At 47.8% G+C, this 27,751-nt stretch overlaps 2 protein-coding genes across 4 annotated transcripts; one reads left to right on the top strand and one right to left on the bottom strand.

Moving 5' to 3' along the window:
* The first annotated feature begins 12 nt into the window (after positions 1-12).
* Positions 13-21,420, top strand: Sirt3 (sirtuin 3). 2 transcript variants are annotated; one of them, XM_050136701.1, is made up of 7 exons: positions 13-126; positions 4,700-4,883; positions 4,959-5,191; positions 6,361-6,461; positions 15,659-15,820; positions 19,929-20,138; positions 21,014-21,420. In XM_050136701.1, exons 1-7 carry the CDS (start codon positions 72-74, stop codon positions 21,032-21,034), a joined length of 966 nt encoding a protein of 321 aa, XP_049992658.1. In that variant the 5' UTR covers positions 13-71; the 3' UTR covers positions 21,035-21,420. The 2 variants fall into 2 exon arrangements, with proteins under 2 accessions (XP_049992658.1, XP_049992659.1); XM_050136702.1 differs by having other exon boundaries at positions 22-126; positions 4,692-4,883.
* On the bottom strand, positions 21,385-27,751 carry Ric8a (RIC8 guanine nucleotide exchange factor A). Of its 2 annotated transcripts, none has more exons than XM_050136699.1 (10): positions 27,535-27,751; positions 27,201-27,248; positions 26,522-27,112; positions 26,123-26,214; positions 25,509-25,659; positions 24,045-24,140; positions 23,801-23,945; positions 23,578-23,722; positions 23,073-23,192; positions 21,385-22,745 (listed from the first exon to the last, which is right to left on the bottom strand). In XM_050136699.1, the coding sequence occupies exons 1-10, from the start codon at positions 27,616-27,618 to the stop codon at positions 22,625-22,627; spliced, it is 1,593 nt and encodes a 530-aa protein (XP_049992656.1). In that variant the 5' UTR covers positions 27,619-27,751; the 3' UTR covers positions 21,385-22,624. The 2 variants fall into 2 exon arrangements, with proteins under 2 accessions (XP_049992656.1, XP_049992655.1); XM_050136698.1 differs by lacking the exon at positions 27,535-27,751 and adding an exon at positions 27,428-27,507.

Genomic DNA, 27,751 nt, shown 5'->3' with positions numbered 1-27,751 from the left:
TTAGCTAAACACGGAGGCGGGGATTCAGAAGACACTTGGACTCTCTAGGCGCCGTCTCCCTGCTGAGCATCATGGCGCTGAGTGGTCGACTGGCTTTGGCCGCGCTCAGACTGTGGGGCCCCGGAGGTGAGCCACGGCAGGGAAGCCACCGGGTCCCGCAGATAGGCAGTCGGAGGTGTTTTAGGGGCGGGCAGCTGAAAGCAATTGAGGTCATGAGAACCTGGCGGGTGCGCTCTTCCACAAGGCTCGACTGATCGGCCTCATCCGTCCCTCAACTCTTTAAAGATGTTTTTTTATGCAGCTATTTCCATTGCAGCACGGTCTTTGAATCGTTTTGTGGAAGTTCATTGTATGGGTGTCTTATACTTTCTGTGACAGAAAGTATGACATACTTTCTATTTCCTAAGCTCGAATTATTACAAATAAGTTGTGTTGAATAACCTTGTTTGCGCGCCGTTTTGAAGATGGATTCCCAAAAGACTGCCTTGTGTAAAGTTTATGGCTTGTGTTGTTTTGAGACTGGGTCTCCTAGTTCGTACTGACCTCCAGCTGGCTGTGTGGAGGACTGTGACCTTGAACTCCCCAGCCTGCTGTTTCCACCTCCAACTGCTGAGATTACAGTCACGTGCCGCCACGTCCAGTTGTTGTTTATGTTTTAATTGACCCCCATAAAGGTTGTGAGGTTAAAATTTCACCAACAGACTGTCTGCAAAATAGTAACATGTTTTGTATAGTTCTGGAAATGATCTATGAGGAGCGTATTTTCAGTTTCAAACGGGTGAGTTTATTTAGAGAGAGAAATCATCACATTGATATTTAAAAATATCCAACAGAAATCTACCGAAGAAGCTCCTTTAAGGTATCCCAGTGGAGCTCCCAGCCAAGAGAGTCCCTGGTGGAACAGAGGAACCGCTTTGGTGAGGTCTTTCAGTAAAGGAACAAATAGCAGCACAGAGAGATAATATCAAATTGGATACTTGCTACCCCCAACAAAAACGACTGAGGAAGTTGGTAGTCAGCTGGAGTTCAGGCTCTTTTACATGCCGGGGTAAACACAGGAACCTTTATTGGAAATGGTCACCTAGCTGTTCTCCTAGGCTCAGTGCTTTCACTTCCTTCCTATCACACAGTTAGGGGCGCCAGCCCATTCAGACCTTGGACTTTGAGACAAACATGGGTCTGAAATGGGTGTTATCAACCCTGCCTCCAAAACCAGCTTCTCAGTGAGCTCAAATAACACACACTTTACCAATGTGATGGACATGTTTGGATTTTTTTTTTTCTTTTTTGTGCTGGGGATCAATCTTAGGCCTTGCACTTCTCTGGCAGGCTAAGCTAGCACTGTGCTTCCAAACCTCCCAGTCTAGAGTCCTTAATTTTTAGGGCTGACAGTTGTTAGCAAGGAAATCTAAGTGCCCAATAATGGATAAATATTTGGGTAGACAATGGTCTATCCCCTTGCTGTGTGGAAGACTTTACTAAAGAGGTGTGCAGTCAGGCTATGGCTACAGAGCCTTTTCTCTGCAGCGGACCTTTGGGTGCTGTGGATGGAGCAGGGATCAGGAAAGACACTCAGATTCATGGAGGCATTTCTGATATCTGATCATCTGTCATTAGCCCGACATGGGAACCCTGGGGCTGTCTGTGAGGAGGAGCACCTTTACAGAACATTTCTTCTGCTCTTGATTTTAGATCTTGGGACTCTTAGGTGACTTCACCCTTCTATCTCTCTGTGGTGTCTCGGGCATCACTCAGTGCCAGCCTCTGGGTCTCTTCATCCCAGGGGTTTCCCATGTCATGTAGACGTACTTTAAGTCACACCTTAAGTAAATATTAAGTAGATATTGTCAGCGACTTGCAAACATTTTTTTGTACAGGTGACTAAGAAATGTTCTTCATGTGCCCTGACATGGATGGCTGGCAGTTGCCAGGCACTCAGCAGTGGTCACAGCTTTTCTCTTAACCCTTTTGTATTCTCACATGGTTTGTATTTAAGAGGCGATCAGACAATGTTAGGGCACGCACTATCAGTGAGCTGTCCTTGGTGCTGTGTGAGATGGGGTGTTTGGAGGGGGAGAGATGGTTTTGGAGCCAGAGTTTTCTTTTTCTAATTCTTCATTGTTTTCATCCGGATCCCCCTTGGAGGGTTTCACTGACTTAGCTCAGAAGAGGGACCTTGGTAAATTGCTTTTATGCCCTCCTCTGATACAGCAGAACCTTCAGAAGCATTGGCCCATCTCTGCAGTGGGGGAAGAGGTGAGGCCTTTCTCCTGCTGTTTTTTCTTGCTGTTGTCCTCTGTATTTCCTGTACTCTCTGGTGAGAGGTTTATAAACATAGGTTCCTCCAAATCAGACTAAGAATTAGATTAGGGGTGGGGCTATAATTCTGAGATAAAGCTCTTGCCTCTTCACCCCCAGCACAATAAAACAGTGCCAAAACCAGCAACAAAACACGCCAGTCATCTTTGGCCTCCTTGCTTTGAACTTTGTCGGCCGAGGCTCCGGGTGATGGAGAATTACTGCTGGCTTGCTGGTGGCACACAAGTCCCAGAATAACTGAACACTGTCTGTGTGGATAGGGCAGCTGTGTACTGCAGGTCATAGAAGGGAGAGCTGACAGGCACCCTAACAGGAGAGGGAGCCAGTACCTTTGCCTTTAAGAGGAGGGCCGGTGAGTATCCTTGGGATTCAGCAAGCAAGCATAAACTTTGTGGATTATGGCACTTTGAAGAGGAGATCATGCTTCTCAGGCAGAATATGCTGGATGGGGAAAGGGTTAGAACCACTAGGATTTAGGACATGAAAACAAATAAACCTAAAACGAAGGGTTAAAACTGTCACTAGAAGCTGGGCAGTGGTGACACATGCCTTTAATCCTAGCACTTGGGAGGCAGAGGCAGGCAGATCTCTGTGAGTTCGAGGCCAGCCTGGTCTACAAGAGTTAGTTCCAGGACAGGCTCCAAAGCTACAGAGAAACCCTGTCTCGAAAAACCAGAAAATCAAACCAAGTGGTGCACTTCCTCCAACAAGGCCACACCTCCTAATTCTTCTCAAATAGTGCCTCACTCTGGTAACTAAGCATTCAAATGTATGAGCCTATGGGGGCTATTCTTATTTAAAACACCACAGAGGTTATAACAAACTTTTCCTTTGATGTAGAATGTTTTTGGTTTTGTTTTTTGCTTTCTGAGACAGAGTCTTTCTATAGTCCTGGCTGTCCTAAAACTTACTGTGTAGACCAGGCTGGCCTAGAAATGACAGGAATCTGCCCGCCTCTGTTTCCCAGGCTCTAGGACTAAAGGGGTGCACTGCCACACTGGGTCTGATACAGGGCTTTCTTCCTCTTGGGGGTTACTGGATAAGACAGGAAAGGGTGATAAAGAAAGAAGAGGTGCCAGCCCACGGTGGCACAGGCCTTTAATTCCAGTGCTTGGGAGGCAGAGGCAGGAAAACCTCTGTGAGTTCCAGGCCAGCCTGGTCTCCAGAACTAGTTCCAGGAAAGTCAAGGGAACCCTGTCTCAAAAAACAAACAAACAGAAAAAAAAAAAAAAAGAAGTAAAGTCAGGAAGGAGGGAGGATACTGTGGTGGAGAAGAGAGAAGACAGTGCTGAATGAGAGGGGCCAGGTTGCAGTAAGCAAGAGACAGAGATAATAAATAAATAGAATGAAAATTAAAAAGGCAGGAGTTCTGGGAGAAAAAGCATGAATGCTTGAAACAAAGATTCTGATGAATGCCTTATCACAGATTCTCTGCGACAGCAAGAGTCTACCCAGTGGAGTGCTCAGATAAATCAGTGGACCATAGTCAAATGAAAGCAGGTTCAGACTCCAGGGAGGACTCTCACGTGTCTACCCGAGGCGGTGACAGATATTTGGGCACAGAAGGCTCAATCTGTCACTTGGCACTGATCCTGATGACTGCTGATGAGACCGGATCATACCTGGTGGTGGGGGATGTGTGTGTCTCACATTGAGTGCCTGTCCTGTCGACACAGCAGAGTTCTTGCTTTAAAGGGAATAAGACATAGTTTATCCTGAGCCCAGTGTGAGAGGCCATGCTGGAATCACGGACTCGGGTTAAATCTCAATCTAGAAGGAGTTATATAAGCTTCCAGTCATAGACTATAGGACAGTCAGAAATTTGTGTATTTACCGAGTACATTGGTGGGGACATCAGGGAGGTGGGTTCCAGCCAAGCGGTAAATCTCTGCTGTAGGCCTCAGATCCTTTCTAATGACATCTGTAGCTCCTGGGTTAGTGGAAGCTCGTGTTCTTCGATCTTCGAAGTCGATACATTCCAAAGGTCTTACATCATAATCAAAAGGATGTTAGGTGTCCTACCCAAGGGTCTAAAGATAGCCCAAGGCAGGTTTAGCTCTCAGTCAGCCTGCAGAATTGTCCCCGCTGTGGCCTTTCCAGAGTACCCCTGCTCACACCTCTGATGATGGGGCCGTGGCAGTGCTCCCTGATGCATGCAGTGTCTGTAAACCCTAAATAAATCTTAATTTCTGATACGAGTCGGCTTTCTGCTTTAGTTGGTGGTAGCTATGCATGTTGAAAAGTGGTTATCTGGATGACACTCGAGAGAAGTGCATGTCCATCTTTGGTGGTGGAAAGAGCACAGGGCACTGGCTCTTGCTGACCTCAGACTGATTGCCGCCTGCTGCCTGTCTTTGTGCTCTTGCCGTCAGTGTTACAGGTGGGAGAAGGCCCATAGCCCTCTCTGTGGGAGCCTCCAGCGGCTTAGGATGTGGGGGCAGCAGTGAGAAGGCGAAGCTCTCTCTGCAGGATGTGGCTGAGCTGCTTCGGACCAGAGCCTGCAGGAGGGTCGTGGTCATGGTGGGAGCTGGCATCAGCACACCGAGTGGCATCCCAGACTTCAGGTATGGCACAGTTCCCTGTGATGTCATTCCCCACTCTGTTCTGCAGGGCTCAGTCTTCCCCTTCTGTCTCCACAGATCCCCAGGGAGTGGGCTCTACAGCAACCTGCAGCAGTATAACATCCCATACCCAGAGGCCATTTTTGAACTTGACTTTTTCTTTCACAATCCCAAGCCGTTTTTCACACTGGCCAAGGAGCTGTACCCTGGGCACTATAAGCCTAATGTCACCCACTACTTCCTTCGACTGCTCCACGACAAGGAGCTGCTTCTGCGGCTCTACACACAGAACATAGATGGGCTTGAGAGAGGTGAGCCGCTTGCTCCTTGCATGCCTGTGTCTGCTCCTAAGGAGGGCTGTCTGTGTTTGTGTTTATATGTCATCCCCAGGACGTTACCAGGCAACTGCTATGCCTGTGCCACTTCTGTGTTTGAGCCACAACTGAACCCTCTCAGTAGGCCTGTCTCCCACACACCTTCTGGGGTTTGAGTTTTGGATGGAACTAAAGTTCACATTATTTTGAATCTGGTGTGGATCTATCTCTCTTTCCCCCTCCCGCTCTCCTCTCTTCTTCCCTTTTTCTTTTCCTCTCCGACTCCCTCTCTCCCATGTGTCCTTTCCCTCAGTTTCCATTGCTGACACATGGCCAGGCCTTGTTCTCTGTCCTCTTTTACCCTCCGATTGTTTTCAGGCAGAACCTTCGCATCATAATGTTCATATAGAAACAGAGTCTAAATATCTCTGGATATCCCTGGAAGATATAGCCTTGTTAAGCATAACTCTGGTAGTGTTATATGAAGATGCAGCCTTGTTAAGCATAGCTCTGGTAGGGTTATATGAAGAACCACCAGCATTTCCGTGTTGTCCTGCTCAGTCAGACATGTTTTGGTTCTGCCTCACCCAGTGACAGCAGCAGTGAGGGAGAATTTGCTGGTGCTTCCTCAAGGTGCACTCTGCAGCCATGGCAGTAGTCAGTGAATAGCCACCTCCTCAGACACGAGGGGGTGCTGTGGTCTGAACAAAGGTGGCCCCCTACTCCAGGGACAGGATCCTTCTAAGGAAGAATCTACAGCTCAGAAGCACAGAGACAGCAGTGGCTGCCCCACTAAGGCTGCCTTTTCCCCAGACAGGACAGGTTTTGGGGGAAGGTAGGAATTCCCTGGCTTTGGGTTTCAGCACTGCAGTTACCAAACAGCAGCAATTAACTTCATGAGAAAGCTTTGGTTGTTGAGAAGGTTCTGCTATTGCCCATGCTGGCCTCATGCTGGCCTCCTTGAATTTCCTCTCGCAGACTATCTTAGAACTCAGTTCTTTAGCCTCAGCCAGGATCCAGGCATGGGCCACCACACCCGACTGAGAGGTCACTTTTATTCGCTTATCAGCCACACAGCTGTTTTTGTCCTGTCAAGTCCAGAAGCTGTGCTTTGTGCTTGCATAGCCATCACGGGGCTGCACACTGAGCTTTGGTTTGCATTTCAGTGTCTGGTATTCCTGCCTCAAAGCTGGTTGAAGCTCATGGGACCTTTGCATCAGCTACGTGCACAGTCTGTCGAAGGTCCTTCCCGGGGGAGGACTTCTGGGTAAGTTACCTTGTGAAATTGTTTCTGCCTTCTGCAGTCTTTGGGAGTGGAAGATCTATTATAGTGGTATTTTATGATTGTTTATTTGCTTGTTTTTGAAGCAGGATACTCACAGTGGTCTGAAACTCACCAAATTGTCTAGGCTGGCTGGCCAGGGAACCCTAGGGGTCCACTTTTCTCTGCCTCTCCAGAGTGGGATTACTGGTATATGTCACCATGCCTGGCTTTTGTTTGTTTATTTGAGACAGGGTCTCACTATTTAGAGCAGGCTGGCCTGGAACTCACAGGGATCCAACTGCTTCTGTTGGGATTAAGGATGTGCTAAACCATGCTTGGCTCCTTTATTTTTAATTAAAAGAATACATACTTATAAAAGAACTAAGGCTGGAGGGTATAGGGAGATGGCTGGGTGTATAAAGTGCTGGGCAGGTGTGGCAGCCCACCTAGAATCTCAGATTCCTAGTACAAGCTGATAGCTGGCTTAGCTCTGCTAAACCCAAAGACCTGCGTTTTTCCCAACACCCATGTAAAAGTTGGGCTTCATAGTTCTACATGTCTGTAACCCTGGGTTGAGTGGGTAGAGACAGGTGTATCTGTGGAGCTTATTGGCCAACCAGCTAGCCTAACTAGTGAGCTGCAAATGGGGAGACCCTATCTCAAAACAAGGTGGAGCCAAGCCGTGGTATGTGCCTTTAATCCCAGCACTTTAGGCAGAGGCAGGCAGATCTCTCTGAGTTCAAGGCCAGCCTGGTCTACATTATTATCTAGCCAGGACTAGATAGAGAGACCTGTCTCAAAACACACATGGCACACATAGGAAGAGTGACTGAAGAAGGTGCTCAGCATCCACCTCTGTCTTCCACAGGCATGTGTACAGGTGTGGGTCCACATCCGCAGTACTATCCTGTAAGGTCCAGAGAATCACCTACAGTCACTGTGCTTTCTGTTTCAAGCAGTGAGTTTGTTAAGCATATATAGCAAACAAAAGGGAAAGAACAAGCAGCAAGAACGTGGGTAGGTAGAAGAGGCAGACAGACAGCAAAGCTTTAGGCCAGAAAGGTGGCTTAGCTTAAGTTGTCAGCCATCAGGCCTGATAGATTGAGTTTGAAATGATTATCGTTTCTTTCCTTCATCCCTGGCTCCATCTCTCCCCTCCTTGCTCCATTCTTCCATTCCTTCTAGGACATCAGTTTGGATGTTGTTATAGTTTAAAGCAGATGCTCCCCCACACATGTCAAACATTTGTATGTCTGAGCACCCAGCCTGCAGTTAGTGCTGGTGTAGAGCCTTTGGGATATGAGGCCTGACTGACAGAAGTAGGCCACTTGGGTGGCCCTTTGAAGGCTATTCCAGCTTCAGGTGCTGGCCTTTGCTTTCAGCGTCCAGGTTGGCCATAGTATGAAAAGCTGCAGCCATACATTCCCATCTTCACAAATGGATCCTGTCTTAGTTAGGGTGTCTATTGCTGTGAAGAGACACCATGATTGTGGCAACTCTTAGAAAACATTTAACTGGGACTGGCTTACAGTTCAGAGGCTTTGTCAGTTGTCATCACGGTGGGATATTGATGGCATGCAGGCAGACATGATGCTGGAGAAGGAGCCAAGAGTTCTACATCTGGATCTCCAAGCAGCAGGAAGAGACTGAGACACACTAGGCCTGGCTTGAGTTTCTGAGACCCCAAAGCCCACTCCCAGTGACACACTTCCTCCAACAATGTCACATGTACTCCAGCAAGGCCACACTTCCCAGCAGTATCAGTCTCTCTTAATCTATGGGTCCATTTTCAAACTTCCACAGAGCTAATCTTGGCACCATGATGGACTGAACTCCCTCTCCAGCTGTGAGTCATAATAATATTTCCTCCCTTAAGTTGCTTCTGCCAGGCACTAGTCATAGTTCTGAGAAGAGTGCTGTGACCAAAGCTATATAATCTCTTTGTGCCCTTTTAGTAGTAACTAACACGTACATACTTCTTTTTGTTCACATTTCAGATATTTTTCCTAGCTGAGTTATAGTGTTTACTTGTAATTGCAGAATTCAAGGGCTAGATGGTGGGGGATCGTGAGCTCAGGGCTAACCTAGACTACGTAGTAAAACTCTCTAAAAAACCCTCATAAGGATCTAAGATGTTTCCTTGTAGTAAACATATAGCACAAAAGTCATTATTCATACCATTTTTAAAATATTTACTTCATATATGTATATGTGTGCCCAAGTGCATACATGTGCACCACATGGGTACGGGAGCCTGTAGAAGTCAGAAGGCATTGGATGCCCTGAGACTGGAGTTACAGACAGTTGTGAGCTGCCATGAGGGTTCTGGGACCTGAACCTGGATCTTTTGCAGGAACAAGTGTGCTTAACCACTGAGCCATCACTTCAATCTCCATTTTCATAATTTTTAAATGTAGTTCCAAGGTATTAAGTATATTCTTAATGTTCTGCAGCCAGCATTACCATTTATATCCAGAACAATCTTCATCATACCAATCAGAAACTCCATAGCTATTAAACACCAGCTTCCCCCAAGCCTGTGGTACTGTTCCTTCTATTGTCACCTATTCACTGTCCTTCTGTGACTGGCTACTTTCAGAGTGTAATGTCTTCAGATTTCGCCATCCTATAGTGTGTGTCTGACTTTCTGTCCTTTCTAAAGTTTGCTAATATCCCACTCTGCAGCTGGCCGTGCTTTACACTTGCGTTCCTTTGCTGGTGTAGACTTGGTTTGTTGCTACCCTTTGATTGTTGAGAGTGAATGTGGATGTGCAGATATCTCTCTGAGGTCCTGGTTTCATTTCTTCCCATTGTATTCCTAGGTATGAAATTGTATCCTATGGGAAACCTAACTCTTAATTTTTTTTGCGGTTTCATTGAACTTTTTCACAGAGGCTGCACCAGTTACATCCCTGCCCGTTGTCTCCTGCACTATATCCTCTGCTGACATTGTCTGCTCTGCTCTGAACTTTGCAGCTTTGGTGCTGTCAGGGTGTTCTTCATTTGGTTGGCTATGCTTTTGGCATTTATCATAGCTTTTTTTGTGTTTTTTTCCTAAGGGGTTAAATGTTTTAGCTCTTACATTCATGAATTTGATCCTTTTTGAATTAAGTTTTGTGTATATTATATAACTTTTGTATATAATATATATTATACATATATGGTTCCAACTTGTCAGATGAGATAAGTCAATCTAGTTTGTCACAAGGAATTATGTTTATTGGAGTTTATTAGTATTGTGGACTCAGAGACAATTCAGGAACTTGAGAATGTACCGTGATGATAACTGTGTTCATGGCTTAATCTCAGGGGCTTATTTGGGATTGTGACTGGTGTGCAGGGTAGAACTGTCTCATGAGGAAACCGTGGTTTGGAATAGTTCATGAGGTCTGCATTTGCCGGTGAGTGCAAGCCGTCCCAGAGACAGTCCTTTGTCCCTCTGGACAAATATCCCTGTCCTCCTACCTTGTTCCCTTTCTTCTTCTCCCTCATTCTCTATCTCTTGTCTTTGTCTCTTATTCCCTCCTGCCCTTTGTTCTTCTGGACAAATAAATATCCTTTTTGTGCTGACAACTTGGTCTTGGGGTGTCTTGGGCCGAATACTGGTCCCTTCACATATGACCTGAGACTCTAGATAGACCTACCATCTACAGGCTCTACCTTCTCTCAGTAGCCTGATGGGCTGGGGATTGAGTCCTCAACACATAGCCTTTGGAGTTTTTTTTAAATATTTATTTATTATATTATGTGTATAGCATTCCTTCCACGTGTGCCTGCAAGCCAGAAGGGGACACCAGGTCTCATTACAGATGGTTGTGAGCCACCATGTGGTTGCTGGGAATTGAACTCAGGACCTCTGGAAGAGCAGTCAGTGCTCTTAACCTCTGAGTCATCTCTCCAGCCCTAGCCTTTGGAGTTAAGTTTTTAAATCAACTTTATTTTTTAGCGCTTTAGCAAAATTAAGTAGAAAGTACAGATAGTTACCGTAAATCTGTATTCTTTTGCACATACAGCTTCCATCACTGTCAACATTACACCAAAGTCAGTCTCCTTGCAGCTGATGAGCCCACACTGACGACATTCTTCCCAGGATCCACCGTAACCTTAGTGTGGTATATTCTATGGGTTTGGATAAACGTGTAGAGACAAGTATCCATCAGTGTGGTATCATGCACAGTACTGTCAGTCTCCTTAAGTTCCTCTGTGTTCTGCTTATCCTTTATCTACCCCAACCTCTAGCAATTCTGATCTTACTTCCTTACCATTCTCTTTTCTAGAGTGTCATAACGTTGGGATCACATAGCGTGCAGCCTTTCGTACTGGCTTCTTTCACTTACCAGGGTGTATTTGTTCCTTCCATGTATTTTCCTGGCCTGGCAGCTGACTTCTTATTTGTTCTGAGTAATGTGCAATTTGTCTAGATATACCATGGTTTATCCGTTCTGCTAGCAATATGAATGTTTCATTTCAAGATATGAATCACTTTATACAGCTTTTGTGTGGACAGACATTTTCAGGTTCTTTGGGAAAATATCAAGAAACTTTTTTTTGTTTTTCTTTTAATCTTTTTTTCTTTTTCAAGACAGGGTTTCTTTGTGTAACAGTTCTTTTTTTTTAATATTTACTTATTCATTAGGGATACAATATTCTGTGTGTATGTCTGCAGGCCAGAAGAGAGCACCAGACCTCATTTATGTGGTTGCTGGGAATTGAACTCAGGACCTTTGGAAGAGCAGGCAATGCTCTTAACCACTGAGCCATCTCTCCAGCCCTGTGTAACAGTTCTGACTGTCCTGGAACTAACTCACTTTGTAGATCAGGCTGGCCTCAAACTCACTGAAATCCACCTGCCTTGCCTCGAGATCCATCTGCCTTGCTTCCAAGTGCTAGGATTAAAGGCATGTGCCACCACTGCCCAGCAAGAAACAATCTTTGGATCATCGAAGCAGTGTGTTTTGTAAGAAGCACAAAACTAAGGCTACATATAACTTAGTGGTGTATGTAGTGGGTGTAACTTAGAGAGCTTGACTAGCTCATGTGTGGCCCTGGGTTCAGTTCCCAACATCACACAGACACATACACCACCCAGCTGTCCAAGTGGCTCTGCTATTGTGCATTCCAATCAGCAGTCAAGAACTCTTACTGCTCCACGATCAGTATCTTTTCTTATCTGTGTTCAGGATCTGGGTTAGACATTTGTTCAGGTGTGCAGTGATATCTCATTGCTTTGATTTGCATTTCCTTGGAGGTCTTTAATGGTGAGCAGCTTCTCAAGTGGTCCTTTGTCAGCTGTTATTCTTTGGGGAGGTGTCCATGTATTTTGCTATTTTCTTTTTGTGTGTATATTTTGTTTTTTTTTGTTTCTTTGAGAAGGGATGTCTCTTTGTAGCCCTGGCTGTCCTGAAACTTGCTTCTTTAGACCAGGCTGGCCTTGAACTCAGAGACCTGCCTGCTTCTGCCTCCTGAGTGCTTAGATTAAAGGCACCACCACTATGCTGTATTTTGCTATTTTCAAAATTGATTCTTTGTTTTGTTTTGTTTTTGTTTTTTCGAGACAAGGTTTCTCTGTAGCTTTAGAACCTGTTCTAGAACTGGCTCTGTAGACCATGCTGACCTCAAACTCACAGAGATTTGCCTGTCTCTGTCTCCTGAGTGCTGGGATTAAAGGTGTGAGCCTCCACCTCCTGGCTGATTCCTTTTTTTTTAAAAAAAAAAATTATGTGCATTGGTTTATGCCTGCATGTGTGTCTGTGTGAGGGTGTTGGATCCCTTGAAACTTGAGATACGACAGTTGTGAGCTGCCATGTGGGTGCTGGAAATGAAACCCAGGTCTTCTGGAAGAGCAGCAGTGTTCTTAACCACTGAGCCATCTCTCTAGCCCCCCCCCCCCCCAATTGATTTTTATTGTTGAGCTGTAGTCGGATTTTCCTTTGGGCCACCAGCTTACAAATTAATGACACAGAGACTTATTATGATTTATTAGCTTAGCCTTGTTTTCACCTATCTCTTGTAACTTAAACCAATCCATTTCTATTCTGCACTGTCATGTCCCACCCATCCTGCTTCCTCCCTACCTCCTTGAAGCTCTCTCAGTAGCCTAGATTCTTCCTCCTCCTTTCCCTCTCTTTCTGAAAGTTCCAGTTATTGGCCGTTCAGCTTTTTATTACACCAATCACAGCAGTAAACCTTCACACAGTGTACAAATATCCCACAACACTGAGCTTAAAGAGTTCATTGCACAGCCTGGTCTACAGAGTGAATTCCAGGACAGCCAGGGCTGTTACACAGAGAAACCCTGTCTTGAAAAACAAAAAACCAAACCAAAACAAAGAGCGAGCAGGATGGCTCAGCAGGTATATTATTATATATTATTATTATTATAGAGCTAGCAGGATGGCTCAGCAGGTGTATTATTATATATTATTATAGAGCTAGCAGGATGGCTCAGCAGGTGTATTATTATATATTATAGAGCTAGCAGGGCGGTTCAGCAGGTGTATTATTATATATTATTACTATAGAGCTAGCAGGACGGCTCAGCGGGTGTATTATATATATATTATTATTATAGAGCTAGCAGGATGGCTCAGCAGGTGTATTATTATATATTATTATTATAGAGCTAGCAGGACGGCTCAGCGGGTGTATTATATATATATTATTATTATAGAGCTAGCAAGATGGCTCAGCAGGTGTATTATTATTTACTTTTCTTTTGCTGTAACAAAACACTGTGACCAAGGCAAGGCAATTTCAAAAAAGAATTTGTTTTTGCTTATGGTTTCAGAGGGATAAGAGTCCATCATGGTGGGGACACATGGCAGCAAGCAGCAGACATGGCTGCAAGAATAGGAAGCTCAGAACTCACATCTTCAAACTCAAGCAGGAAGCAGAGAGAGCAAAGTGGAAGTAGGGTGAGGATACGGCTCTCAGAGCCTATGCACACTGACATACTTCCTCCAGCCAGCCTGCACCTCCTAAACGACCCCAAAGAGCACTACCAGCTAGCGACCAGGTGTTAGATGTCCTATGGGGGTCATTGCTTATTCGAAGTACCACAGAAGGTGAAGGTGTTTGCTGCCAAGCCTGACAATTTCAGTTTGATCCTTGGGACTCACATGCTGAGGGAGAGAACCATTTCCTACAGGTTGTCCTGAGTCTCACCTGCCAACTGGCCCCAAAATAATAATGTAGTGAAAGAGTTCTTTATATATTTTAGTTACTAGTTCATTATCTTCTGTTAATATTTCCCCCAGTCTATGGCTTTTCTCTCATTCTTTCTACACTGTCTTTCTCAGACTAGGAGCTCTTAACATTGGTATTACACCATCCCTTATTTCTTTCATGGGGTTGCTTTGGTGTTGAATCTAAAAATTCATTGCCATACCAGAGATCATCTAGGTTTCCTCCTATGTCATCTTCTAGTTTTTCTCTTTATGTGTAGGTCTCTGATCCACTTTAATTTTTGTGAAGCATATAAGTCTGTCTAGGTTCATCCTGTTGCATGTGAATGTGTGTTCCAGCACATGTGTTGAAAAGGCCCTTTTTGGGGGCAGGAGAGATGGCTCAGCAGTTAAGAACACAGGCTGCTCTTCCAGAGGACCTGGGTTCAATTCTCAGCACCCACATGGCAGCTCAACACTCTCTGTAACTCCAGCTCCAGAGGTTTCGATGCACATAAAATAAAAATAAATAATTTTTTAAAAAAGGAAAATGGGGCTGGAGAGATGGCTCAGCAGTTAAGAGCACCAACTGCTCTTCCAGAGGTCCTGAGTTCAATTCCCAGCAACCACACAGTGGCTCACAACCATCTGTAATGAGATCTGGTGCCCTCATCTGGCCTGCAGGACACTGTATAATAAATAAATAAATAAATAAATAAATAAATAAATAAATAAGGAAAATGCCCTTCTTCTTTTTCTACTAAATTGGCTCTGCTTTTTAGTCAGACCAGTTAGTGAGGCTTGTATCAGTTTAGAGCTCCCGCTCTTCTCTTTCTGACCTCTTTCTTCTCTTACCAGTTCAGTAGTCTTGATAGCTTGGCTTTAGAGTCTTTACATCTGGGAGGTCTTTGACTTCGCTTTCCTCCTTCCATGTTGTAGCAGCTATTCTGAATCCATTTGCTAATCATGTTTTCTGCCTAGTTTTCAGACGTTTCCCTCAAGAACTTGCAATTTCACTGTGCTGTGTTTCCGTATAGACCCCTTTTCTTTATTCTGCTTGAAATGCACTTATCACTGCAGGACAATCCCCAGCCATTCTCTCTTCAGACGTTCACCATCCGGCCCTGTTCCTCCCACTCTGTGCACTACTCTCAGTAGAGGAGTCTCTCACCTTCTCTCCGACAGTCATGGGCACTTGGCAGTGTCTGCCATTGTTACTGCTTGTGTTGCATTCTGGGAGATTTCTTTTGATCTGTTTCAAACTCATCAACACATTGTTCTGTTACAGAGAATAAAGTCCTTTCATTGAATTTTACTTTTGCTTTTCACTTCTAGAAGTTCTGCTTGGTTATTCTTTTTTTAATCCATGGCATTTAAAGTTGTTATATTTTTAATAGATATTTCAAGCTACACATTTTCCCCATTAATTTAAATACCATATAGTTTTATTGTCTGTAGCTGATAATCCCTGACATATTTTTGCAATCGTTTCTAGCTGTAAAGATTTATTTTACAAGGATGTTGCTGTGCGCTTTGCCAGAAAGTGGCACTGCCTTGTCTTCTGTTTGGCGTAAGACGTGGTCTAGGTGTGGCTGTTATTCTGCACCGAGGCAGCCGTTGGCAGCTCTGATCACGCCTGACTATGCCAGCAGTGAGCTGACGCTGACGCGCATGCCTTCTAGGGTGGAAGCAGTACCTGGTCACTTGGACTCAAACGGGCCCGGCTTATGCTGCCTTCCTCACTGTATGAGGGATGCCCACACACCTGTCTGCAGACTGTGGGTCAGTCCAGGTGGAGCCTACAAGAGAATTTGAGGGTAAAACTGGGCAATGTCTAGTATTTGATTTGAATATTTCACACATACCCCCCCCATTTTTTTTGAGGGTTGTAAGAAACAGTTGATAAAAAATTGCTAAAGCCACATGGGGTCCATTACTCAGTTCAGATTTTGGACATGTTTAAAATTTTCTTGAGAAGCTCTTGTCTTTTCCTCTTTTTAAAGTCACCTTCCTTGATTCTTGCCCTCTGATTCCCAGACCGATGTGATGGCAGACAGGGTGCCTCACTGCTCTGTCTGTACTGGCGTTGTGAAACCTGACATTGTGTTCTTTGGAGAGCCGCTGCCTGCAAGGTTCTTACTACATGTGGCCGATTTCCCCATGGCAGATCTGCTGCTCATTCTTGGGACTTCCCTGGAGGTTTGTTGAAAGGCACGTGGGGATGGGTGGGAGGGAGGAGGGTTTGGAGGGGGGTAGGCCTGGTTCATGGTGCTGCCTTTCTAGGTAAGCAGAGTCAATGGTAGTGACATTCCAGGGTTTGGGAGCAATGGCTGTGTAGGCGGGCATAAGGGTATAGTAAAAGGTTAGCTATGAGGCAGGATGGAAGGGACTGATCAAGATCCAGAGCTGTCCTTTGGGATGAAGAACAGATGGAAGTCCTGACCTGTGGTGGGAGAAGGTTGGCTGCAGCAGCATCAGTTTAGCTGGTAGGATGCAGTCGGAGGACCAGTTGGGGTCTGCATGTGGGTATGAGGCTCCTGGGAGATGACCACTGGAGGTGGACAAGGAGTGGTCTGCCTCTGAGTCTGAATGCTCCCAAAAGGCATAAAGAGGTAAGACAGTGGGCAAGGGCCCAGCTGTATATAGTCATAGGGGCAGAGGGGCCAAAAAGCGCTCTGTTCAGGAAACCAGATGTGCAAAGGCTTAGGGCTGTGTGAACCCAGCCTGTCCCTGCTACTGTGTGATGTGAGCCAGGCCAGTCCTGGTGCTTTAGACTGCCAAAGTTAGATTTAAAACCAGGGCACAATTAGGGGTGGTGTGCACAGAGGGAAACTATAAATGAACATTGTGGTGGGGGCTGGGGAGGGCTTACATTGCAAATGTGGCGGCTGCTTGGTGTGAGCCTTCTCCGTGAATCTCAATAAAGAGGTAAGGGTATCCACTTAAGTTTTGGCAGGGCACCCCATAGTGTCCAGCAATGAGGCCAGGGTCATGGGGATGGCCATTGGGAAATCTGGTGCCCTGACTCTGCTTAAAAGACTCCTGTGGGCCGTGCTGTGAATTGGTCCTTGCTGATGGGGTTGGATGGTGCTGGCAGGAAGTAGGTAAACCAGCAGGGACCCAGAGCTGTAGGTGTAAAGGCGGAGAGCACTGCGGCCTGTGGGACACGGGCGAGCTGAGCTGCCACAGGCCTAGGATGTGCCTGTTCCTGCTGAGGAGAGCAGCGGAGACAAATACCTTACATGTACTTGAGGTAACAAAGGAGGATGTGGGAGGCAGAGTCAGGAGGGACCTGGGGAAGGGACTGGGCGAAAGGTGAGCAAGCGGAAGATTCCAGAGAGCTGTCAGATACAGGCTTGGAAAAGGCTTATTCCTCAAGAAAAATGAAAATAGCCTTTCCCCCCTGGTTGTCAAAGTACCATATTGCATTTTTCTTTGAGACAGGGTCTCTCTACATAGCTCTAGTTGTCTTGGAACTCACTATGTGGACAAGGCTGGCCTTGAATTCAAGAGATTCACCTGCCTCAGCCCCCAAGTGCTGGGATTAAAGGTGTGTGCTACCACTGCCAGGCCAACCATATGCTTCTTTTAAAAAGACTCGTTTATAACAACATAGTTAAAATGAGGAATCTTTACTTCTTTAAACTTTATTTTTTTTTTTATTCTATGTATGTGGGTGTTTTATCTGCATGTATTTCTGGTGCCTGTTGAGACAAGAAGAGGGCATGATTCCCAGTAACTGGAGTTAGAGCTAGTTGTGAGTTGCCATGTGGGTGCTGGGATTTAAACCCCAGTCCTCTGGAAGAGCAGCTAGAGCTCTAAGCCTCTGAGCCACCCTTCCAGCCCCAAGAATTAGCTCTAAGCCCAGTAGCTATTAATATTCTGGCCTGTTCTCTTGAGTTCTTTTCTTGGGGACAGCTGGCCAGAGGCTGAACACTGTTATGTGGATGGCTTGCACACCCGTCTGGAACAGTCTTGCTGGTGTCCTGCTTGTGGTGTGCCTGTGAGTGTGAGGCCCAGCCAGGAGGAGAGGGTTGACAGATCTGCAGTGTCCTGGATCCCATGGCTATGGAAACAATAGTAACATGCTAGATTGTGGAGTACCCAGGATCTCCACTGTGTCTTATAATATATGGCATATAAAACCATATGATCTTTTTAAAAATCTAAAACATCCAGAATTCTGAAGCATTTCCAGTCATAAGGGTTGTAGGACAAGGAATTGTGGACCTATGAGAAAAATTCTGTAGGTAGTTATTGATTGATGAACAGCAGAGACAAATAGTATTTTTGTATTGTCTGCCTGTGGTGGCTGTCCGTGTTTGTTTACACCCATGCAGGGACTCCTGCTGATAGTGTATGAGGGTCCATTTCCCCACATTTTCACAAATACCAAAAGGACATGTTTTACTTTTCTGCCAGTGTGAAGTTAAAAACAGGTTTGAGGGATGCTGATGGGGCTTAGTGTGTTACTTGCCTAGCATGTACAAAACCTGGGTTAGTTCCCCACCACATGGTGTGAGAACTTAGATGTGGCAGTGCTAACGGTCACTTTCTTTTGTTATGTTTAAAACATCTTTCCCTATACCCTTACCTATAAACCCTATTTTTAGAACCATTTTTTAATATTTGTTTATGTGCATGCCAGAGGACAATTTGTGGGAGTCATTTCTCTCCTTCCACCATGTGGGTCCTGGGGATCAAACTCAGGTTGTCAGGTTTGGTGGTAAGCTCCTTACCCATTGAGCAATTAAGGCCTTCACTTATTTTTTCCTTTAAGAATTGTTATTGAGACTGTCTGGCCTGGCTTGCTAATTTAATTTTTTAAATTTTGTTTATGAGTGTTCACTTGTATGTATGTACACCCTGGGTGCCTGGTACCCACGTACAGGGTACCCTGGAACTGGAGTTACAGACAGCTGTGAACTGCCATGTGGGTTTTGGGAACCAAACCCAAGTCCCCTGCAAGAGCAGCAAATGCTCTAACTGCTGAGCCATCTTTCTAGTCCCTTATTTTGCTTTCTTGAGGTGAGGGTCTTTTTTTCCTATCTCTGGGGTCTTTTTTTTAATATTTATTTATTTATTTTTTTATTTATTTATTTATTATGTATACAATATTCTGTCTGTGTGTATGTCTGCAGGCCAGAAGAGGGCACCAGACCTCATTACAGATGGTTGTGAGCCACTATGTGGTTGCTGGGAATTGAACTCAGGACCTTTGGAAGAGCAGGCAATGCTCTTAACCACTGAGCCATCTCTCCAGCCCTATCTCTGGGGTCTTTATTACCCTTTTCTGATTATTAAGCATATTATTTAAAGGAAAAGGGGAGGGTTGGGGAGAGCTTGGGGGAGTGGGATGGTTGAGATGGAGGAAGGGTGGATATGGGAGCAGGGAAGAGCTATCTTAAGGGAGCCATTTTGGGGTTAGCAAGAGGCTTGGCTCTAGAGGGGTTCCCAGAAGTCCACGGGGATGTCCGCAGCTAGGACCCTGGGCAGTGAAGGAGAGGGTGCCTGAACTGGCTTTGACCTGTAGTCAGACTGATGACTATCTTGAATATCACCATAGAACCTTCGTCCTGTGACGAATGGAGATAGAGACAGAGACCCACATCAAGGTGAGGGTCTTGTGTGGCCCCGGGTGACCTTAAACTTGCTGTGTAGCTGAGGATGACCTTAAACAGCTAACCCTTGTCCCTGCCTGACTGCTGGGATTGCAGGTCCACCACTACTGTACCTGCTCAACAACTGTTTTGTTTACATTTAAGTCCGTGATATATTTGAAACTTCTTTAGTAAAAGGTGAGAATTGACCTTTTTCCTCTCAAGCAAGAGCCAGGCACACCCCTTAATCTACACATTTCCTACGCTCTTATTCTTGGTGCAGACATATGATGGCAGCATTGCCCTTTAGGGAAGGGAGGGGGACCCAGGAGGTGGGACAGTAGCAGGATGGAAGGGGTGCTTGCTCTTCTGTGCCAGGAGAGTATAGGAGAAGCTCAGAGCAGGGCCCAGGCTGAGGAGACAGAGCGGGTGGGAGAAGGAAGATGACGGAAGGCAGAACATGCAGACTGGGAGGAAGGCTAGCGTGTGGGGGAGAAGTCAGGGTTTGTGCTGGCACAAGGAGCAGAAGAGAGGCGGGCTGTAGATGGGAAGAAGTCACCCCGACCAGGGGCGGGAACCTTTAGAACAAAGTGGCAAGCTCTTGAGTCACAGTGTCTGCCTGTCTCCTACCCCAAGGTACCAGCGGCTGTGAAGCTCAGTGTCCTGTTGGTACATGGACACCCTGCCCTTCACACCCTGTCTTTCAGGTGGAGCCATTTGCTAGCTTGTCTGAAGCAGTACAGAAGTCGGTGCCCCGACTGCTCATCAATCGAGACTTGGTGGGTCCCTTTGCTTGGAGTCCTCGCAGCAAGGATGTGGCCCAGCTGGGCGACGTGGTTGAGAGTGTGGAAAGGCTGGTGGACCTCCTGGGCTGGACACAAGAGCTGCAGGATCTCATCCAGCGGGAGACTGGGAAGGTAAACGCTCTGGGCCCAGTCCAAGAGTGCACGTCCTCTTCTGGGCACTGATTTCAGTGCACTGCGGGCATTAGGAGGATGGTGCTCCTACATACTTGCTTCCTACCCCACAACTCACTGGGGCATCTTTCTGTGACCTAGGGGAGGGAAAGGGCTGAGAAGCTGACATTCTTGGCACCCTGCACGGGACAGAGCTAACCAGGCATGATTTATTAATCAGCATCATTATTCATTACAGCCACTGGGAATAGGAAGCCAGACAACACGATGCTCTTGAGACTTTACAGTATCTGTGCTCAGAAAATGATTTCCTATGAGAATTATGTTATATGTGTTTATTTTCTATAGTGGCTCGCTAGCATTCAAGCCCCAACTCTATGATTATAGACAGGGGCAGCAAGGTCCAGAGGATTCCACCACAATAGATCATAATTGATGTTCTGTTGTTGCTAAGATAGAATCTTAAGAAAATTCCAGCCTTGGCATTTACTGTCTTTTGGCTCTGGGCCATGGCCAGCAGTCTCCTCACCTTCACTGGCAAAAGCTCCCAGACTCTCGTGTTTAGTCTGAGCTCTTAATGAAATGGACCAAAGAAAAGCAAGGATGAGCCTTGGCATTTACTGTTGCCACAGATGAAATATAACCACCAGTATTATTTTTATCTTTTTGTTTCAAAATTTGGCTCTTAGGGCTGAATGTACGCTGGTGCCATTTCTTGGAAAACAGTCTTTAGTTAGCCACCCATGTTGTGCTAGGCCTTCTGGGATCCCCGTTCTTGTTCACTTTAAAGTATTTTGCTTGACTTGAATGACTGCTCCAGGTCTGGGATGCAGCCTGTATGTGTGTGAAGTTAACTGACCTCCTGTCTGTTCCAGCTGGATGGACAGGACAGATAAAGCTATTGTCACCTGCGGGAAAGTCACACAGCAGGTCCTCTCCAGGGAGCCATGCCTGAAAACAGCTCGGACAGGTTTACAAATCTGGGTCAAACCGCGTGTGACCTGGGTAACGGTCTTCTGAGGCTGCCTTCGGAAAGACTGCCCAGGATGCTCACCCTGGGGCTATGCCATCACACTGTAGAGGAGCTCCATGTGTCCCACCACTGCTGAAGCCTGCAATGCAGTGCGCCTTTCTGGCAGTGGGCAGCACAGCATGTCCATCCATCGCAGACCAGGGATATACTAGGGTAATCTAGCATTCCCATCTCTACAGAGGCATCTTTAACAACAACAACAACAAAAAATCATTTCTCGCATGAAATAAATTTTAGTATAAAACTTGGCATCCTTTCATCTGTATCTTCAGGACAGTAAGCGTTAACGTATTGCAGGTAGTGTGGATGTCCTTCTCTTGGGTGACAAGACTGAACTGACTCACCAGGTATTAACTCAGGCTCCTCAGTCCCTCAGGAGTCCCATCTGCCCAGCCTTTGCTAAGCCACTTTCCGCTATCCACCCAGGCTTCTCCAGCAACGGTGCTATATCCAGTGGCAGGCGTTACTCTGGGAGATCCCATGCGTCTCTTAGTTTTCCTGTCCTGTGTGCAGCTATGATTAAGCACAGCTGCTTCCTCCTTGGCTCCTCCCCAGAGGATATAGTGCAGGCTGTTCCCCAGGCAGAAGTACCTCCTGTTACTGCACCCATTCTGACCAGGGCTGACGGGCAGACCAACAGCAGATTCCAGGGAATGGGGCCTCCTATCTTTGTTCTCCAACAACAGCAGATGTGCAGTGATCTAGGAAATCTTAAATTCTAAGAGAATGGAATTAGTTTCTGTTTAATATCCTTTCACCTGGCCACTTCACAGATATCCAGTCTTGTCCCAGACTCTCTGTAGTCTGTGCCTCAGAAATCTCAGATTTTACCTTGTCTTACAACCCTTGCCTTCAACAACCACTAAACCAGTGCTTGTGACTGACTGAGCTTTCAGCCAGTGAGGCTCAGGTATGTGAACAATGCAGCGGTGGTTGGACCAGGACCAAGAACCTAGAAGAGGCCACTGGTCCTGTGCTCAGTGGGGCCACAAATAGGAACTGTGATGCTCTGTGTGTTTCCTGGTACACTTAAACAGTAGACTCTTCCATGTGTGAAATACAGCGTATGCTCCACACATGGGCTCTGGGCTGGCATGCCGGCCCAGACATGCCTACACAATGTACACCTCCTAAGTCACCACCCTCATACATGCATGTTCATTTATGTGCCAAGGCAGCTCTGCCCATGTCTGCAGCCACGGCATATGCTTGGCAAAGGTCAAAGAAACAACTTCACTTGTGGAAATTAAGGGTGGCTTCCCAGTCTTCACAGAAAGTATGACTACCACAGTCCTAAACACAAGAAACGGGACCAAAGGCAAATCATGGGTAGTGTGGGGAGTAAAGAGAAAGGCTCCCCTGCTGGAGAGGAGTGTGGCTTCTCTAGGAAGCACCCCAAGGACACGTCTGGAAGCAGCACCAGGTCTGAAGGGGAGCAAAACCGCCGCCATCTTCAGTCAGGGTCCGAGTCGGGATCTGAGGACAGCTGCCCCTCCATAGTCTCACACATCGCATCTTGCAGAGAAGTGAGGTGACCCCGGGGACTCATCCCCATGGGTTGGATGACTCTGTGCCTGCAGGAAAGCACAGTGTGGCTGGGGAAGAGACCTAGTGTGCAGGGCAGGGGGTTAACTCAATCAGGACCAGATCCTAACTGCCACCTAATTTGCCTTGAGATGTCAGGCAGTCCTTTGCATTTCTGTCCTCATTTTCATCATCTATAAACAGGACTTAATGCTAATGGTACCCTCTTTTCTGGAGGGTTACTTCCAGAGCAAGTTATCTCAAAGTCTAATACAGCCTCCCTAGGATCCTAATCTCTGCTAAGCCAGTCTCCATGGGCTCAGAAAACAGAATCGTTCCCATGTCTCCTAGCTACAAGTCTTCCTCACAACACATACCTGGAGAGCTTGTCGAACATGTTCACTAGCTTCATGGCCTCATGTTCCTTCTGCTCCTCTGTCATGCCTTCCATAGGATTGGGTGGCTTCTCTTCCACTCTTCCAGTCACGGGGTTGATGCTGCTCCCCAGGAATGGTGCGTGGGAAATGGGTTAGTGTCGCTATAGGGAAAGTGGGGCTATGTGGGGCAGGAGCTCTCCATCCTCACGCTTAGGGCTGGGTTAGCCAGAACCCACCTTCTTGTGGTGAGTGGTGAGACCTCAGAAGGGAGATTCCCCCACCCGCCACCCCCCAAACACCAGCAGACAGCTAGCTCTTGCCCAGGACCTTCTGGTTCCCAGAGAGCCCACCTGTTGGGCCTTAGTACGTTCAGTATGAACACAAGTGCCTGATTTTAGGTCTTACCTATTCCTCAGCCTGTCCTGTGTTCTACTGGTTCTGGTTGGGGGCAAGGATAAGGGAATGGGGCTATGGAGGAACCCAAGTGTATATTAGGGGCACACACCTGGCCTTGGCTTCCAGGTACTCCTCTGTGTCTGTGTCCTCATCCTCTGAGTACTGGCCCTCGGGCCGGCCCCCAGCCATGAGGCCCCTGGCAGCCAGGAGACCAGCAGCATTCCCGTAGCCTGTGTACTTGATGAATCGGGGCACTGAAGACCAGGGCAGAGGTCAATGTGTGAATATGGCTGAGGCAGGGAAGGCCTGGGGCGTGGGCTCCCCCAACTCACCACTCTCCGAGCATAAGACAAAGAGGAACTCAGCAGCTACCCTCTTCACATCTGTATCCAGGTGAGTCATGAGACGGACAAGCTTGTTTCGAAGTAGATCCCCCACCTCAGGCCGTGTCTTCACATCCCTCAGAGGGGGCAGGACCTAGGGAGGCAGCTCTTCTGAGTGTTGGCTTGGAGCCGCCAGGGACCTATCAAGAGGATCCAACCCTCGTTCCCCAGCTCCATCTCCTTTTCCAAGTACCTGGGCCTTCAGGAACTTCCTGGCAGGACGGTGCATGCGGGCACATTCCGTCAACACACTCAGCACGGGTGCCACACACTCCTTCAGCCTGTGGGTCTGCAGAAGGGCTTCTGTCACTGTGACATGCCCCCATGTAAGATGGGGGCACACTGCACCTTCAACAAATGGTCTGGCAGTAAATTCTCAAGAGACCATGCTGCAGCAAGTTAGCTAAGGGCCAAAGGTAGTGGTGCGTATTTATTAGCTTAAGAAACTATGGAAACACTAAACCAGTCATGGTGGCACAAGCCTGCAATCCCAGAACTTGGGAGGCAGGAAGATGAGACGTTTAAGGTCATCCTTGGCTACATAGGGTATACGAAACCCTTATAAAGAAAAAGGAATGGGAATAGGACTGACTTCTGGAAATGACTGAAAAGCTGTGACTTGGGTCAAACAACTCATTTCTTTAAGACTAAGTACTACAACTATAAACCAGGGCCATGAACAAAACAAGAAGCATCTGAAGCTGTCTGCACACCTCAGGTACACACTGCCCTCAAGAAACAGCAAAAACAAACAAGAGAGTCCCTAAGCGAAGTGCCTCATGGACAGCAAGCAGCGTGCCCATTCCTTCCCTGCCTTCCCATTATCTCCCTGGAGCCCAAATCCAGCAGTTCCAGTAATAGGGACCGGGAGTTACAGCAATGGGGCAGGCAGTCACAGCTAGCATGTTCAGCACCAGCTCCTTTGGCTTCACCCAGCTCATAGGTACTAAGTGCTCTCTGGCTCCTCAGAGATCTAATGAACCTCTCTATGGCTTTCCTCTCTGTGAGCTTGACAAGGACAGGCTAGATTGCCAGCTCTCTAAATATCCCAAGGGGTAGCGGTAGGAGTCAGGAAACCTTTGGTTATGTCTTCTTAGGATACAGAGGGACAGCTGGGGGCAAGGGGTGGGGTAGGGTGTCACCCTAATCCCAGCCCTTGGGAGGCAGAGACAGGCTGATCTCTGAGTTCGAGGTCAGCCTAAGCGAGTTCCAGGACAGCCAGGGCTACTACACAAAGAAACCTGTACCTGTCTTGAAAAACCAAAATAAAAACAAAAACATCCAGAAGGACAACTGATGCTGTCATCTCTGGCTGCCCGTGTATGGGAGCATTCGGAGCCTGGGGGTCACAAGCATGAACCAAAGGCTCCTGAGAACCACATAGACCTTAAAGACAACATTCACCTTGGTAGACCCTGAGAAACTCGCTTTTCTTTGGTAATCAGCAGTGAGGTTCACACACATGCTGTATCCACTAGCTTCTGAGAGGGTGGGTCTGACTGAGCGGCTCCCATCTGGTGGGGCCACAGAGCACAGAGGAATGGTCCAAGTTAGACCGTCAAGCCGACCTCCACTTGCCAGTACCAGTGGTGCAGAAACAGTAGCCACAACTGGGGCCAAAGCCTGTGGGTGTCTACACAGCAGGTCCTCCACCTACCTGGTGCAGACGCTTCTCAAGGAAGGCAAGAAGGGCACTGATCACTTCCATGTTGACTCCCATGAACTCTAAGGAGCCCTCATGTAGCTCCAGGGCAAGAAGGACATCCAGACATTTGAGGGGCAAGTTCCCCAGGAGGTTCACCGTGTGGCTGGGGACAGAGTAACTCTTTAGCACAGATGTAACCCCTGGCTCCTCTCCTGGGGCACACAGGATATAGGGGACTGAAGGACAGCACTGAGGACTAGAGGCGAGGGTAGGTGGTACCCCACGCAAGTTTGGTGGGGAGATGGTAGGTAGACACTCAGCCTGTCCCAAACTGTCTGAACTGAGATACCAGGCAATCTCTGGAAACCAAGGTCAGCTGAGGTACTTACTGGTCACCACCAGCAGGAGCAGGAGATTACATTGCCTTATAATGCCATGGCCATCATGGCCTCCACCTTAGCTCGGAGTTCCTGGGGCTCTCTGGAAACACACTGGTGTCCCAATCCCCTGACAAAGTCATACTCTACGGGGTGACCTGGTGCTTCTGACTCACAGCTAGGGTTGAGGACTGCTGAACCCATGCCTAAGCATCCCCCCACCGCGACACAGTAAGGCCTGCCCCTCACCCATGGAACTCCTCCGTGCGGTCTCCAGCAGCAGCGACCATCACACAGTGCCGCAGAAGGGTCCCCAGGTACCGGTAAAGAGCAGCGTCTTCCTAACCAAAGGCAAAAAGGGGCTCTTGTAAGAAGGGGTCCCTGTTCCTGTGCTCCAGGGTCACCTAGAGCTGATCACTAGGCTCTGCCTACAGCACACTCGGTGACTCTGGCTACCTGAAGCCTTGTGGAGAACACGTCCCCAGTCGGTGCACAACACGGCTCAGAAACCGTCCTTGAACCCCCTGCCTAGACGATCTTATTGTCCTTGCCATACCTGACACCCTGGAACTTGAGGCACGAAGGAAGCAAAAGCACAAAATGTCCCAGCTGAGCAGAGTCCCACCATGACTTTAGGCTACAGCTTACCTCATCCACCTCCCTCTTGACAGAGTCAAAGGTGATGTTAAAGAGCACTTTGAGGATCTCCATGGCCCGGTCCGTCTCCTGGGCCGGAAGTGCCACCGGGGGCTTTTCTGTGGGGGCCACCCCCAGGGTCAGTTCCAGCGCATCCGTCAGCAGGCGCACACCATCCAGCTCCTGAAACAGTTGCTGGCGCACATCAGTGCGAAGGGCTGTTAGCAGGAAGAGGAGCCTCAAGTCGAAGAACTGGACTTCGTGGGGATAGCTCCTTTTGCGGTAGAGTCCCACGCGCTCGGCTAGCCTCACCACCAGGCGAGCGTCTGCGGCCAGCATCTGTGCTGTCGGACTGCTGAGCACGAGATTGCACAGGCATTTGAGAGCCTCGAGGAGGACATCCATGTCTGGGGGCTGTGGGATGGGCTCCTCTGAGATGGTGATGTCAGCATAGCAGGCTAGAGCGTGTAGGCTCTGGCGGCTGGCAAATGAGTCCAGGCAGCTGCGGTCTCGGGACAGGATTCGAATAGTCTGCAGCCAGGTGACACGGGGTGATGGTGACAAGCCCTGCTCCAGGACGGAGACCAGCAGCTTTGCGAGTCTCTGTGGGGAGGGACAGAAGTGGTTCCACCAGGCCCTCTTCTTGGGGTAGCTCATGCCCGCCCTCGGAGTCCCTTGGGCCAACACCTACCTTCCTGTCCTCCTGTTGGGCATCATCGAAGGTGAAGCTCTGGGAGTGCTGTAGGGAGATCCAGTACTTAGGTCCACACGCAGCAGGTAGGACCTGCGCTCAGAGCAGCCGGTCTGCTGCGACTTTTGAGGCAGCAGCCATCACTCTGGACGTAAGGCAAGACCCATCCTCGCCTCCCATACACCTGCCCCACCACTGAAACACCCGAGGCCCAGCCCGCGACCCACCGCCGTGCTCCCTGCCATGCTCGCGCGCACACCCCAGCCCCGTTGCGCGCACACCGCTGCTTCCTCTCTCCATGAAATTTCCTCGGCGGCTGCCGGGTGCCTCTCACCTCCCGGTTGAACGACAGCAGAGCTTCTGTCATTGCATCTTCCTCTCCCGTCTCCAAGGCATCCGCAACTGCCCGGGGCTCCATGGCCCCTGGCACCGGGTGCTGGAAAGCTTGGGCCGGGAAGACGCAATCGGCCAAACCCAGGGGCTCCGCCCAGGTCCGGAAGTCCAGCGTCCACGCGTGAGGGATGCCGGGAGCACGGCCGAGCCGAAAGGGT

The sequence above is a fragment of the Alexandromys fortis genome, unplaced genomic scaffold (assembly GCF_014885135.2).
Source record: "Alexandromys fortis isolate MF-2015 unplaced genomic scaffold, M_Fortis_MF-2015_v1.1 scaffold_3, whole genome shotgun sequence".
Lineage (NCBI taxonomy): Eukaryota > Metazoa > Chordata > Mammalia > Rodentia > Cricetidae > Alexandromys > Alexandromys fortis.
The sequence above is the reverse complement of the archived record's forward strand: the minus strand, read 5'-3'. Positions and strand labels throughout refer to the sequence as shown.

Bases quoted from the DNA above. Each gene is read 5' to 3' on its own strand.
- Sirt3 (XM_050136701.1), top strand. From the start codon at position 72: ATGGCGCTGAGTGGTCGACTGGCTTTGGCCGCGCTCAGACTGTGGGGC. The intron at 4,884-4,958 runs GTATGGCACAGT...CTGTCTCCACAG, and splicing joins AGTGGCATCCCAGACTTCAG to ATCCCCAGGGAGTGGGCTCT. The intron at 6,462-15,658 runs GTAAGTTACCTT...TCTGATTCCCAG, and splicing joins TCCCGGGGGAGGACTTCTGG to ACCGATGTGATGGCAGACAG.
- Ric8a (XM_050136699.1), bottom strand. From the start codon at position 27,618: ATGGAGCCCCGGGCAGTTGCGGATGCCTTGGAGACGGGAGAGGAAGAT. The intron at 25,660-26,122 runs GTGAGGGGCAGG...CTCTGTCCCCAG, and splicing joins CGCACGGAGGAGTTCCATGG to CCACACGGTGAACCTCCTGG. The intron at 23,193-23,577 runs GTGTGTGCCCCT...CCTGGGGAGCAG, and splicing joins TACCTGGAAGCCAAGGCCAG to CATCAACCCCGTGACTGGAA.